Below are 11,857 nucleotides of genomic sequence, written 5' to 3'. Positions count from 1 at the left end.
ATGCCCCAGTCCTAGATTTCTTTTTTTTTTTTTAATAATAAATATTTTATTGTTGGATCATCTTTCTTCCTCAGGGGCTGTGCTAGGGCCACTCTGGTATTCTGTCTCCTTATCATTGACCAAGGAGAGACGCTTTCCTGGGATAGAGATAAGAGAATGGAGATGAGTAGAGCTGGGGGCTGGAGGAAAGGCTGAGAGCAGAAGGGCACGGGCTTCGGGCACGTGGGGGGAGGGGAGTAGGGCAGGGGCAGTTCTCACGGGTGGGGCGCAGCTGCAGGGCCTCCTTGAAGTACTTGGGGAGCAGGAAGCCATCAGCATTCCCTGGGGTCAGGATCACTCCATTGGCAGAGCGGAAGAAGGGGATTCCATCTGCAGACAGAGCTAGAGATGTGACTCAGGTCCCATCTCCCCCACCACCCCCAAACTGAAAAAAGATGTAGGTTGGTCCCTGCTGTGTCCACACTCACCTGCCAGGGCCAGAGGTCCATTGATGAACACAGCCACTTCACAGTTGGGGCGCAAGCCTGCAGGCAGGGACAACTGGAGCTAAGGCCTAGAGACCACAGTCAGCACACCTGGACAGAATGGGGCCCTGGGATGAAGGGGATGATGCCCCTGCAAAGCAGAGGTGGCCTTGCACAAGTGATGCTGCGACACTTGGAGGGCGGCTGAGAGGGAGGAGGGGTGAGACTAGGTGGATGAAGAGGATACTGACCACTGATGACACCAGGATCACCAGGCAGTCCTGAGGCCAAGTGGATGTGTGTCCTTCCTTGACATGACAAGCCCTTGAGCAAGATAGATGGCCAGTGCTTCCAGAATGTACCATGGACTAGCATCAGGGGCAGTGCCTGAGGTGTTTCCAGGGGCATCAGCTCCAACTCAGGTACCTGTAACCGATGGTTGTATGAGCAGCCGTGAGAACCCCATGGCAGACTGGGTCCCACCTGGCTCTCCATCTGTTCTCTTGGCACCCACCTGCAGAGAGTGACCCTGATTGGCCCGGATGAGGAGGCCAAGGCTGGGATCTCCCTGCTGCAAGGCAAATCGCTGCTTCCCATTGGTCTCCACCACACGCTTTATGTCCTCAGCTGAGAAGCTATGGAACTGAGGTAGCTGCAGGAGGTGGTCCAGGGGCACAAAGCCATCTGTGGGCACAGGGTGCTCAGGAGCAGCCTTGCTTCAGCCTTACTTGAGCCTTGGCTCAAACCAAGGTTGGGCCCAGAAATCCCAAGGGCCTTTAGACCCTTTCTGGGTCTCTGTTTCTTTAATGAACATAAAAAGAGGAATTGAATGTAAAGAGTCACACAGACAAAAGACTTAGCCAGGTACTGACGGCCCATGCCTATAATCCTAGCTATGCAGGAGGCTGAGATCTGAGGATCCTGATTTGAAACCAGCCTGGGCAGACAAATCTTAAAGAGTTTTTTTTATCGCGGGGCTGGGAAGGTGGCTCAGTGGTAGAGCGCTTGCCTTGCATGCCAGAGGCCCTGGGTTCGATTCCTCAGCACCACATAAGCAGAAAGAAAAAAGCTGGAAGTGGTGCTGTGCTCAAGTGGTAGAGCGCTAGCCTTGAGCTGAAGAGCTGAGGGACAGCGCCCAGGCCCAGAGTTCAGGCCCCCACAACTGGACCCCCCCCAAAAAAAAGAGTTTCTTATCTCCATTTCACTGCCAAAAAGCAAGAAGTGGGGATATAGCTCAGGTGGTAGAACATCAGCCTTGAGCAAAAATGCTAAGGAAAAACAGAAGGTCCTAAGTTCAAGTCCCACTATGCACACACACACACACACACCCCAAAAACAAAAAACCCACAGATAAAGGACTTAGTACCTGGCCTAGAGTGAACACTCAAGTAAATACCAGTTGCTTTCCACACCCTTCTCCCCAGCTGGAAGGGATATCACTAGGCCTGGGCCAAATAGGAGTTCCTATCCCAGTGGACATGATATGAGGCCTATCCCTGCTGTACCCTTGGGGCCTTCCTCCTAGACAGTGTAGGGAGCCATGGTGGAAGGGACACAGACGACTTACCAGCCCCCATGGGAAGCCCCAGCTTCAAGGCTCCATGGCGCAGGACGTAGGACAGAGCCTTGGACAGTTGCACATCTCGGTTCTGAAAGAGCCCAGCAGATAACTAGGGTTTCCATAGGGACCCTACCCTGCTACCTACCCTGTGGTCTCCAGGACCAGTATGACCCACTGGTCTCCCTCAGCCACCAGGAAGCCAGAGCTCAGGGTCCCTTCCCTTGTCCTCCCCACACTGGGCTGAGAGTGGAGGGAGGCGCACCTGTTCGCTGGGTCTGGAAGCCCGTCTACCCCTGGGCCCTGCAGCTTCCTGTCTCTTTCCTCCAGAGGCGCTCATCATAGCAAGACCTGTGGGGAGCAGTGACTGGTGGGGAGACTGCTTTAAAGGCTCCTCCCATGGCCCCAGAAAGTCACAAAGCTGAGGATAAGCCAAGTGCGGTTTATTTAATCTGCTTCCTACCCTCCAACCCCCGGTGCAGAGAAGAAACTAAAGCCCAGCTGGCGTCACTTGCCCAAGGTCACCGTCACCCTGGAGATCACGAGGCCCTGGGAGCCTGGCCCCGCGCTCCGGGCCGCGGCGGTGCTGGGGAGCCGGCCCGGGGAGGCGCGGCCGGCGTGCACGCGGGCACCCCGGGACAGGACCGGCGGGGCAGGAACTCAGACCAGCCGCCGCGGTGGGCGGGGACTCGTGCCGGAACCTGAGCGACTCGCCTCCACCAGCCAATGAGAAGCCGCGGGAGAAAGGGGCGTGCACTTCCGTTTGGGGGAAGGGGCGGAGCCTAAGGGCGCAGAGGGCGGGTGAGGCTGCAGCTTCCGGGGACCTTGCACGTTCCGGGCTGAAGGCAGGATTCCTGGGCCAGGGGCGCACAGCCTTTGGGGGTCCCAGGGCCCCTGTGTGGTAGGGAGGTCCCCGAGTCCCGTGCACCTCAGCCGGGCTCGGGGCTCTGGGGAATGATAGGACACTAACTGCCCAAAGGGTGGTCCTGGAGGTTCCGAAGGGCTGGGATTTCAGTCCCCTCAGGTCTGCGGCTGAAGGGACCAGCTGCGGGATCCAGGGGGGTAGCGATGCGTTTCCTGGGGTGACAGTCCGTCTGTGTCCTTCCTAGATCTGCTCCGACTACATCATGGACCCTGAGGTATCCCTGATGCTGCTTTGCCCTCCTGGGGGGCTGCCCCAGGAGCAAGTAGAGGTGGAGCTGAGCCCAGCCTATGACCGTCGCTTCCTGCCAGGAGATGACAAGACCATCACTGCCATCTGGGAAACCCGGCTACAGTCCCAACCCTGGCTCTTCGATGCCCCCAAGTTCCGTCTTCACTCCGCCACGCTGGCACCCACTGACTCACCAGGACCACAGCTACTCCTGCGCCTGGGTCTTACTTCCTACCGAGACTTCCTGGGCACCAATTGGGCCAGTTCAGCCTCCTGGCTGCGACAGCAGGGAGCTGCTGATTGGGGTGACAAGCAAGCCTATCTGGCAGACCCACTGGGGGTGGGTGCTGCTCTGGCCACTACTGATGACTTTTTGGTCTTCCTGCGCCGCTCTGGGCAGGTGGCCGAAGCTCCAGGGCTGGTGGATGTGCCTGGTGGGCATCCTGAGCCTCAGGTGAGATGCCAGGATAGGTACAAAAGCACAAAGTCCTACACACCTGTGAGGAACTGGGCCTCTAAGCCCGCCCAGCTCTGGAGGGCACAACCCTGAAAGGAAAATAAGCCTAGTTCTTCTCTGTAAAGTCTGTCCAGGACAGCTCTGCAGTGTCCCCTGCCGCAGTGCCCTTCTGAAGAGCTGTCCCAGGAGCAGGTACAAGCCGAGCTGAGAGTGGCCCAGGACTGTCACCACTGCCAGGCCGTGACAGGGCCCTCAATGCCATCTGGTAGACCTAGCTACACGCCCAACCTACAACAGACCTATGGGAAGCTGGGAAACAGTGGGGATGGGAGAGGACAGGAAGTCAATGCTTTATCCTGCCAAACTACTGTTTGCCACCTTATAAAGAATGGTCTGGGCTAAAGGGTCATAAGACCCTTACCTCAGGCCCTTCAGGGCCAGCAAAAGGAAAGAAGACAGGGTGAGAAGAGGCAGAAGGCAGAGGTTGAGCCTGACTTCTCCCAGGTCCTGTGCCCTGGTGATGTCCCCCAGCACAAGACCCTTCCTGGGGAGCTGGTGGTACGTGAGCTCTTCTCCAGTGTGCTGCAGGAGATCTGTGATGAGGTGAGTTGAGGGGAGGCTGGTATAGCATGGTAGGCATGAAAGGAGAGGGTAGAACTTGCTAGAATTCCACAGGCCTTGGGCTGGGATGTAGCTCAGTGGCAAAGCACTTGCTTAGCAAGTTCTACGTCCTGGGTTTGATCCTCAGTACCAAAAAAGAAAAGACCAAAACAAATAAAAAGAACAGTTAAAAAAAAAAAGAATTCTACAGGCCTTAAACTAGTGAGAGGGTCTGCAGAGTCTGGGTGGCACCAAGGAAAGAACTTGGTTTTGGAGCTGGGCATACTCAAAGTGGAATTCTAACACTTACCTCCCTGGACCTCTGGTTCGTGGTGTGTGTGTGTGTGTGTGTGTGTGTGTGTGTACATGTGCCAGTAATATGGCTTGAACTCAAGGCCTGGTTGCTATCCCTTACCATTTTTCACTCAAGGCCAATTACCACTTAAGCCATACCTCCACTTCGGTTTTTTGGTGGTTAATTGGAGATGAGTCTCACATAGCCAGGCTCAAGCCTGTAATCCTAGCTACTCAGGAGGTTGAGGTCTGAGAATTGCGGTTCAAAGCCAGCCTGGGCAGGAAAGTCCATGAGACTTTTCTCCAGTTAATCACCAGAAAACTGGAAGTGGCACTTGGCTCAAAGTGGCGAGCACTAGTTTTGAGCAAAGGAGCTCAGGGCAGTACCCAGGCCCTCAGTTCAAGCCTCGTGATTGACAAAGAAAAAAAAAAAGTTTCTTAGACGTTCCTCCCTGGCCTGATTCAAACCTGAATCCTCAGATCGCAACCTCCTGAGTAGCTAGGATTATAGGTATGAGTCACCAGTGACTAGTTTTGGGTTCTCCTCTCAATAGTGGAAATGAAGATAAATATATTCCCTTTCCTAAGATTGTTGAAGGAAGAATAAATAAGGGACTTAGTTACTAAATCAACTTCCCTTGGGTGAAGAGATTTCCCTGGACAAGTTAGTCTCTTTGTTCTGGTTTCCCACCTGTAAAATGGACATTCCTAAGATATGACATTCTGTGATACTGGTACTTAAACTGAAAAATGTCGCAATGCTACAAAGTGTAACAGGTTGTTCTCCACTGAGGAGGGCAATTGTGTGGTCAGTGGACACTGACAGGTGGAATCCCCCTTGCCCCAGGTGAACCTGCCACTGCTCACCCTGAGCCAGCCACTCCTCTTGGGCATCGCCAGAAATGAGACCAGCGCCGGCCGGGCCAGTGCTGAATTCTATGTGCAGTGAGTAGGCTCTGGGGTGCACAGGATCCTGGAGAGCTTAGGAGGGGGGGGGTGATGAGAGACAGGGCTGAGGCAGCTGGGATTCCATAAGGATTTTGCAGGGTTGAACACTTCCCTGGCCACCCTCATATTCTTGTTCAGGTGCAGCCTCACTTCTGAAGAGGTGAGGAGCTACTACCTGAGCGGAGGGCCTGAGGCGCATGAGTCTGCAGGAATCATCTTTGTGGAGATGCAGGTACTGGGGAGCAAACTGGGACGCCAAGGCTGAGGTCTTCAAGGAAGTCTGGTGAGACGTGGTGAGGAGGGAACAGCTAGAGGAGACAGGACTTCCAGGCCCGGGTCTCCTCCAGAGTCATAGACATAGGCTCAAGCTGGGGCTCGAACTCAGCCTGGACGCTGTCCGTTAGCGTTGTCTCTCAAAGCTAGTTCTAGTGCTCTACCATTTGAGTCACACTTCCACTTCTGGCTTTTAAGTGGCTAATTGGAGATAAGATTCTCTAGGAGGGGTTGGGAAGGTGGCTCAGTGGTAGAGTGCTTGCTTTTGCATGCATGAAGCCCTGGGTTCAATTCCTCAGCACCACATAAGCAGAAAAAGCCAGAAGTGGCGCTGTGGCTCGAGTGGTAGAGCGCTAGCCTTGAGCTGAAAAGCTGAGGGACAACGCCCAGTCCAGAGTTCAGGCACCATGACCGGCAAAAAAAAAAAAAAGATTGTCTAGGATTTGTCTGCCCTGGCTGGCTTTGAACCTCGATCCTCCGATTGCCTCCTGAATAGCTAGGATTACAGTCAGGAGCCACAGGCGCTGTGCTTAGTTCAGTCCCCTTAACAGACTCCGGTGCAGAAATAGGGATAGACCGGTACAGAGAAATTCTGGGCACAGCCCTAGTAGGTGTCAGGGATGGAGGTGTGGGTCTCACTGTCTTCCTGCAGAGGATGCAGCGATTGCAGGAGACAGAGCTGTGGACTGAGCTCTGCCCCTCAGCCAAAGGCGCCATCCTCCTCTACAACCAGGTCCGAGGAAGTCCTTCCTGACTCGCCCAAGGACCCTAGGCCTGTCACCAAAAGTCTGAGGACAATAAAGCACTTTATTCTTGAATCCCGTTGGTATCTGCTGTTTCTGTGAGAGGCGGGCTCTGGGTGGAGACAAGAGGGAAAGTGGTGTGTGTGTGGGGGGGGAGATCAGAACCAGCCCAGGCTCGGATTTCCCCTCTGCAAGCTAGAGCTGGAGCCCCGCCTCCTATGCCAAACTCTAATGAGATTCCAGAAAGCTCTGGGAAACGTGCCTTGCCGCTGAGCAGAGCAACAATCCCGGGAGCACGACTCCGGGAGGCAGCGCGGCCGAAGCTTCGGCTGAGAATCACGCTCATTCCCGCCCGCAGCTCGCCCGCCGGCCCTCCCGCCGGTGTCTCTGGTTGGACCTCGGGCCCGACGTCTAAGGCCAATGGGAATGCCGGGGGCAGGCTCTTTGTCGCCCGTCCGCATCGTCCCGCCCCACGGGCGTGGTCTGAACTGATATCTAAGCCAATGAAAACGGGAGGGCGGGGCCTATGTTGCCCCGGGAAATGGCGGCGACCTCGGAGTCTGTGAGTGAGGGGAGGGGCGGGGCTTGGTTCTGGCTCCTCCTTCGCCCACCACCCCTAAAAGCCGGGGGGTGAGGAGGGGCGTCTCGAGTCCTGGTCAGTGCGAGGGAGGGGGTCGGCTGGGTCTGATTAGCCAGTATGAACCTGAGAAAAGCAGCCGTCCCTGGGCCACACTGCTGTCCTCTGTCCCGGGCCCCGGAGCGCATCAGGCCTGGCCCAACCTGGTCTCAGGCGCCCCTCTTAGCGGCCTCCTCTCCCCAGCTGCGCGCCCGCCGCCATGCCGCCCCTGTGGCCCCTGCTGCCCCTGCGCCTGTGCCGGCCGTGGCCCTGCCACCCTCCCACCCGGGCCCTCGCAGCGGCCGCCGGGCAGCGGTGAGTGCAGGGCCGGGCCCGAGGGTCAGGGGGGTTCTGTGAGGCCATCCAGGCTTAGCCCTGCCCAGCCCAGCCCAGGCTCGGCTCTGCGTGCCGAGGGAGCCGTGGGCTCGGCACTCAGCGTCAGCTGCTTTGTAGGCTTGTCTCAGGTAACACTCCCCGGCACAGCCGAGGACACTGGAGCTTTGAGAGATGACCCCAAGGACAGACAGTAGGTTAAGTGGCAGGTCAGAAATTTCATGAACTAGGGTCCGTCAAGCATCTCCGCATAACTCCCTAGGGGACGTTGGGTACAGAGATGCAGATTCAGACTGGGAATGTGGCTTAGTGGTAGAGTGCTTGTCTAGCATGCACGAAGCTCTGAGTTCAATTCCTCACCACTAACCAGAAAAATCCGGAAGTGGCTATGTGGCTCAAGTGATAGAGTGGTAGCCTTGAGCAAAAGAAGCTCAGGGATGGTGCCCCGGCCCTGAGTTCAAGCCCCAGGACAAGAAAAGAAAAGAGAAAAGAAAGAAAAAGATGCAGATCCCTAGGCCTTTCGTGGAGAGTCAGATCTGGAGAAATGAGATCCCAGGAAGTAATTGGCTTTCTGGAGGCCCAGATTGGCCTCCAGGCTCATGAGATTTTCCTGTCTCAGTTTCCAACTAACTGGAACTAAAGGCACCAGCCACCTGGGAATCTGTTGCTTTTACTTTTTGTTCTTTTGCAGTGTTTGGGTTGTACTTGGGGATTCACTAATGCCCAGCAGGAGTTGTATCACTCCACTACATCCCTAGTTCAGGAGATCTGCTGGGGGTTTTGTTTTTGTGGTCATGAGGCTTGAGCTCTGGTCCCTGAAATCCCTGAAGAATTGAACCCAGGGCTTCATGCATGCTAGGCAAGCATTCTACTACTAAGCCACATTCCCAGCTCAATCTGCTGTTTTAAACAAGCTTTTCTGGTGGTAGTACAAGGGTCTGAGGATGACACTTTGAGTTCTGATCTGAATCAGTCCTGAGATAACCCCCAAAGGGACAGATGATTTGGGGCCAGGTCTGCCTTGGGACTAACAGCCTCTCCTGAGCTGGTGGTAGAAATGGAGGGTGAGGTCCAGGGAGGTTGGAAGAGGATAGCAGGGGTTCTTTATGGGTTCCCTCAGCCTCTGCTGGTTTGGGCCTCTCTCCATAGGTCTGGGCCCAGTAATTATTATGAATTGTTGGGTGTGGATCCTGGTGCCAGTGCTGAAGAAGTTAAAAGAGCTTTCTTCATCAAGTCCAAGGAGGTACAGTGCTGCCAAGGTGGGGAGGAAGGAAGCAGAAACCTGAGCCAGATGGGTAGGGAGCAGCCCAAGTCCACAGAAGCTGACATGTGTCTCTGTCATATCCCTTCCTTCAGCCTGCACGGGGATGAGAAATGAGGGAAGGCTTGGGGAACAGACCAGAGATCCTGCTGGATGTGCTAGGCTTTCCTCTCTCTCTGTCTGTCTCTGTCTTTCTTACTCTCTTCTTCTTTTCTTTTCTTTTTTTTTTGTGCCAGTTCTGAGGCTTGAACTCAGGGCCTGGGTATTATCTTTTAGCCTTTTTTGCTCAAGGCTGGCACTACACCACTTAAATCACACCTCTACTCCACCTTTTTTTGTGTGTGGATTTTCCTGCCTGGACTGACTTTGAACCTCAGTCTTCAGATCTCAGTCAGCCTCCTGAGTAGCTAGGATTACAGGTGGAACCCACTGTGTTCTGGTTTGGCTTTGTTTTCTTTTTGTGTGTTGTATGTTGAACTCGGCCTGGGCACTGTTCTGAAGCTCTTTTGCTCAAGGCTAGTGCTCTACCACTTTGAGCCATAGCACCACTTCTGGTTTTCTGGTGGTTAACTGGAGATGGAAGTCACAGACTTTCCTGCCCTGTTGGCTTTGACTGTGAAACTCAACTCTCAGACTCCTGTATAAACAGGATTACAGGCGAGAGCCACTAGTGTTCACCTTTAGGCTTGGTTTTCTTGACCTGTCTGTCTGCTCTTGAGAAACATGGACCAGGGCATATGGAGAGAGAGAACAGGAGGCTGGTGGTGGGTGGGGCTTGAAGGGGAGTGGGCAGATATCTGTATTTCTGGCCTCCTGGAGGGGCATAAGCAGGCCTGAGTGTGAGGGTCACTGCCCAGGTAGGACTTTGGGGATACTGTGAACTCTTGTGGGTAGACATCATCAAGATGGGTTCTAGAAAGACATAGAAAGGGAGATAAGAGGACCCCTGTCCTACCTCAGTTACACCCAGACCGAGATCCAGGGAACCCCACCTTGCATAGCCGTTTTGTGGAACTAAATGAGGCATACCATGTGCTCAGCCGGGAGGAGAGCCGTCGTAGCTACGATCAACAGCTTCGCTCTGCCAGCTCTTGCACATCTCCAGGAACCACAGCCCATTCCAGATCTTCCCAATACACACACAGGTACAGTGGTCCTGTCCCAACACCCTGCTGGCACCTACCCCCCAGGCTCTGGGAGGCTCTGAGAGCCTCATGTCCGTGTTGTCCCTTTTGTTTTCCAGTAGCTCCTGGGAACCCCCCAATGCACAATACTGGAACCAGTTTCACCATGTGAGGCCACAGGGGCCTGAGTCAAGGCAGCAACAACAGAAAAACAACCAGCAGGTGCTGGGGTACTGCCTCCTGTTCATGCTGGCAGGCATGGGCCTGCACTATATTGCCTTCAAGTGAGTACTGTCCTCCCTGAGGGGGTGGGCAGACAGGGTAGGAGGGTGGGTGACACCTAGAAAGGTCAGCCAGCCATGACACTCCATAGCCTGCATGCTTATGTCTCCCAAGCTAAGAATGATGTGAAATTGATCTCTAGAGCCTTTTCTTTATTGAGTAAGGCAGCGTTTTGGAAAGAGCTAGACAAGATGTGCTGCCCTCAAAAACAAAACAAAAAGCCAGCCGCTGGTGGCTCAGGCCTATAATCCTAGTTACTTAGAAGGCTGAGATCTGAGGATCGCTGTTCAAAGTCAGACCAGGCATGAAAGTCCAAGAGACTCTTATTTTCTCCAGTTAACCACTAGAACACCCAAGTACTAGCCTTGAGCAGAAAAGCTCAGAGACAGCACCCAGGCCCTGGATTCAAGACCCATGATCGAGAAAAACAAAAAAACAAAAAAAAGTGGTAAAGTACTTGCCTAGCATGCATGAAGCCTAGGTTCAATTCCTTAGTACTACTTAAACAGAAAAAGCCAGAAATGGCACTTTGGCTGATGTGGTAGAATGATAGCCTTGAGCAAAAGAACAGTGCCCAAGCCTTGAGGTCAAGCCCCAGGACTGGTAAAAAACAACAAACAAACACAAAAACAAGAAGCAAAAAACACCCAGATAGATAATTTCCTGTTCTTCATAATTTGAATATAAGTCTTCGGTGCTGGCTGCCAAAGAGCTGGAGCCAATCTGAATGATGCACAAGAAGCCAGGTGCCAGTAGCTCACATCTGTAATTCTAGCTACTTAGGAGGTGGAGATCTGAGGGTCCTGGTTCAAAGCCAATTCTGAGACTCTTCTTGCAAAAAGCAAGAAGTGAAGATGTGGCTCAAGTGTAGCCTTAAGCAAAAAAGCCAGGGGAGAACAAGAGGCCTCACTACAGAGACACACAATGTTGCACAAGAAACAAATACATTGGAATAGAGCCTCTCCATCAAGCCATAGTCCTCAGTTGGTAGTTGGTGTCACCTGATTCTCTTACCTGTGCATAAAATTTTCTACTTGAGGCCTGTGCCCACTGCCAGCAACTTCCTAGTTCAGTAACAATGTTAGCTGCACAGCCCTTCCTCGTCTCCTGATTGGGCATCCCCTGTTCAGAACAGCTCACCAAGCTTGAGCAGGCCAGCTGAGGCTTTGGGGCCCTCTCCCCACCTATCACAGCCGCTGGTAGGCCAAGGTCCCCACAGATGTGAAGTTGTGAGACTCCAGATCCTGGAGTCACTGGGGTTAGCAGCACCCGCTTTGCAGGAAGTTGGAGCAGGTACACCGGAATTTCATGGATGAAAAGGATCGGATCATCACAGCCATCTACAATGACACCCGAGCCAGGGCCAGGTCTGTCTCCTGTGCGCTGCCCTTGCTCCCTGCCCAGGCCCGACCTCCTCCTCCAACCCGGTCCTGACCTCCCCAACGCTCTCTTCCAGGGCCAAGAGAGCCCCGCTCCAGCAGGAGCGCCTGCAGAGGCAACAGCAGCCGTCGGCCTCCGGGCCTGCCCCAGCCCCGGGGATCATGCCCCCGGGCACCAGCTCCTGAGGGCTTCGCCGCAGGGGGGAGCCTGCAGTGTGCCCCCCTCCTTGCTGCCTGCTCCCCACAATGGGTGCAATAAAGTTGATTTCTCAGACTCCGGACTGGCCACTTCCTTCAGGGGCATAAAGGGGTAGCCCGCCCTCGGGCAGGGGGCACGCGGGAGGGGGCGCGCGGAGGGGCGGGGCCGCGCGG

General features: G+C 54.5%; 4 protein-coding genes across 8 annotated transcripts in view; 3 read left to right on the top strand and 1 right to left on the bottom strand.

Annotated features, from left to right (window-relative positions):
- Positions 1 to 27: 27 nt before the first annotated feature.
- Trpt1 (tRNA phosphotransferase 1) lies at positions 28 to 2,643 on the bottom strand. Of its 2 annotated transcripts, none has more exons than XM_013020975.1 (8): positions 2,486 to 2,643; positions 2,288 to 2,373; positions 2,032 to 2,113; positions 979 to 1,148; positions 716 to 890; positions 468 to 524; positions 259 to 369; positions 28 to 137 (listed from the first exon to the last, which is right to left on the bottom strand). In XM_013020975.1, exons 2-8 carry the CDS (start codon positions 2,363 to 2,365, stop codon positions 58 to 60), a joined length of 753 nt encoding a protein of 250 aa, XP_012876429.1. In that variant the 5' UTR covers positions 2,366 to 2,373; positions 2,486 to 2,643; the 3' UTR covers positions 28 to 57. The 2 variants fall into 2 exon arrangements, with proteins under 2 accessions (XP_012876429.1, XP_012876428.1); XM_013020974.1 differs by having other exon boundaries at positions 2,538 to 2,643.
- A 147-nt stretch (positions 2,644 to 2,790) lies between these two features.
- Nudt22 (nudix (nucleoside diphosphate linked moiety X)-type motif 22) lies at positions 2,791 to 6,565 on the top strand. Of its 3 annotated transcripts, none has more exons than XM_013020847.1 (6): positions 2,791 to 2,867; positions 3,132 to 3,629; positions 4,137 to 4,235; positions 5,374 to 5,471; positions 5,613 to 5,706; positions 6,400 to 6,565. In XM_013020847.1, exons 2-6 carry the CDS (start codon positions 3,150 to 3,152, stop codon positions 6,499 to 6,501), a joined length of 873 nt encoding a protein of 290 aa, XP_012876301.1. In that variant the 5' UTR covers positions 2,791 to 2,867; positions 3,132 to 3,149; the 3' UTR covers positions 6,502 to 6,565. The 3 variants fall into 3 exon arrangements, with proteins under 3 accessions (XP_012876301.1, XP_012876302.1, XP_012876300.1); XM_013020848.1 differs by having other exon boundaries at positions 2,863 to 2,923; XM_013020846.1 differs by lacking the exon at positions 2,791 to 2,867 and adding an exon at positions 2,875 to 3,046.
- Positions 6,566 to 7,093: 528 nt separating this feature from the next.
- Dnajc4 (DnaJ (Hsp40) homolog, subfamily C, member 4) lies at positions 7,094 to 11,759 on the top strand. Of its 2 annotated transcripts, none has more exons than XM_013020851.1 (6): positions 7,094 to 7,421; positions 8,589 to 8,682; positions 9,661 to 9,845; positions 9,947 to 10,108; positions 11,387 to 11,473; positions 11,563 to 11,759. In XM_013020851.1, the coding sequence occupies exons 1-6, from the start codon at positions 7,327 to 7,329 to the stop codon at positions 11,669 to 11,671; spliced, it is 732 nt and encodes a 243-aa protein (XP_012876305.1). In that variant the 5' UTR covers positions 7,094 to 7,326; the 3' UTR covers positions 11,672 to 11,759. The 2 variants fall into 2 exon arrangements, with proteins under 2 accessions (XP_012876305.1, XP_012876304.1); XM_013020850.1 differs by having other exon boundaries at positions 7,096 to 7,421; positions 9,944 to 10,108.
- Positions 11,732 to 11,857, top strand: part of Vegfb (vascular endothelial growth factor B) — a 3,732-nt gene continuing 3,606 nt past the window's right edge. The window contains exon 1 of the mRNA XM_013020910.1: positions 11,732 to 11,737. Coding sequence (XP_012876364.1) covers positions 11,732 to 11,737 — 6 coding nt within the window. The remainder of the gene's footprint in view (positions 11,738 to 11,857) is intronic.

This window comes from Dipodomys ordii, unplaced genomic scaffold, assembly GCF_000151885.1.
Source record: "Dipodomys ordii isolate 6190 unplaced genomic scaffold, Dord_2.0 Scaffold54, whole genome shotgun sequence".
Classification (NCBI taxonomy): domain Eukaryota; kingdom Metazoa; phylum Chordata; class Mammalia; order Rodentia; family Heteromyidae; genus Dipodomys; species Dipodomys ordii.
The sequence above is the reverse complement of the archived record's forward strand: the minus strand, read 5'-3'. Positions and strand labels throughout refer to the sequence as shown.

Excerpts from the sequence above, each read along its gene's own strand:
- Nudt22 (XM_013020847.1), top strand. The coding sequence starts at position 3,150 with ATGGACCCTGAGGTATCCCTGATGCTGCTTTGCCCTCCTGGGGGGCTG. Across the intron at positions 3,630-4,136 it reads GTGGGCATCCTGAGCCTCAG|GTCCTGTGCCCTGGTGATGT; the intron begins GTGAGATGCCAG and ends GACTTCTCCCAG. Across the intron at positions 4,236-5,373 it reads TGCAGGAGATCTGTGATGAG|GTGAACCTGCCACTGCTCAC; the intron begins GTGAGTTGAGGG and ends CCCTTGCCCCAG.
- Trpt1 (XM_013020975.1), bottom strand. The coding sequence starts at position 2,365 with ATGATGAGCGCCTCTGGAGGAAAGAGACAGGAAGCTGCAGGGCCCAGG. Across the intron at positions 891-978 it reads ATCAGGGTCACTCTCTGCAG|GTACCTGAGTTGGAGCTGAT; the intron begins GTGGGTGCCAAG and ends CATCGGTTACAG. Across the intron at positions 525-715 it reads TGATCCTGGTGTCATCAGTG|GCTTGCGCCCCAACTGTGAA; the intron begins GTCAGTATCCTC and ends CCCTGCCTGCAG.
- Dnajc4 (XM_013020850.1), top strand. The coding sequence starts at position 7,327 with ATGCCGCCCCTGTGGCCCCTGCTGCCCCTGCGCCTGTGCCGGCCGTGG. Across the intron at positions 9,846-9,943 it reads TCTTCCCAATACACACACAG|TAGCTCCTGGGAACCCCCCA; the intron begins GTACAGTGGTCC and ends TTTGTTTTCCAG. Across the intron at positions 11,474-11,562 it reads GACACCCGAGCCAGGGCCAG|GGCCAAGAGAGCCCCGCTCC; the intron begins GTCTGTCTCCTG and ends GCTCTCTTCCAG.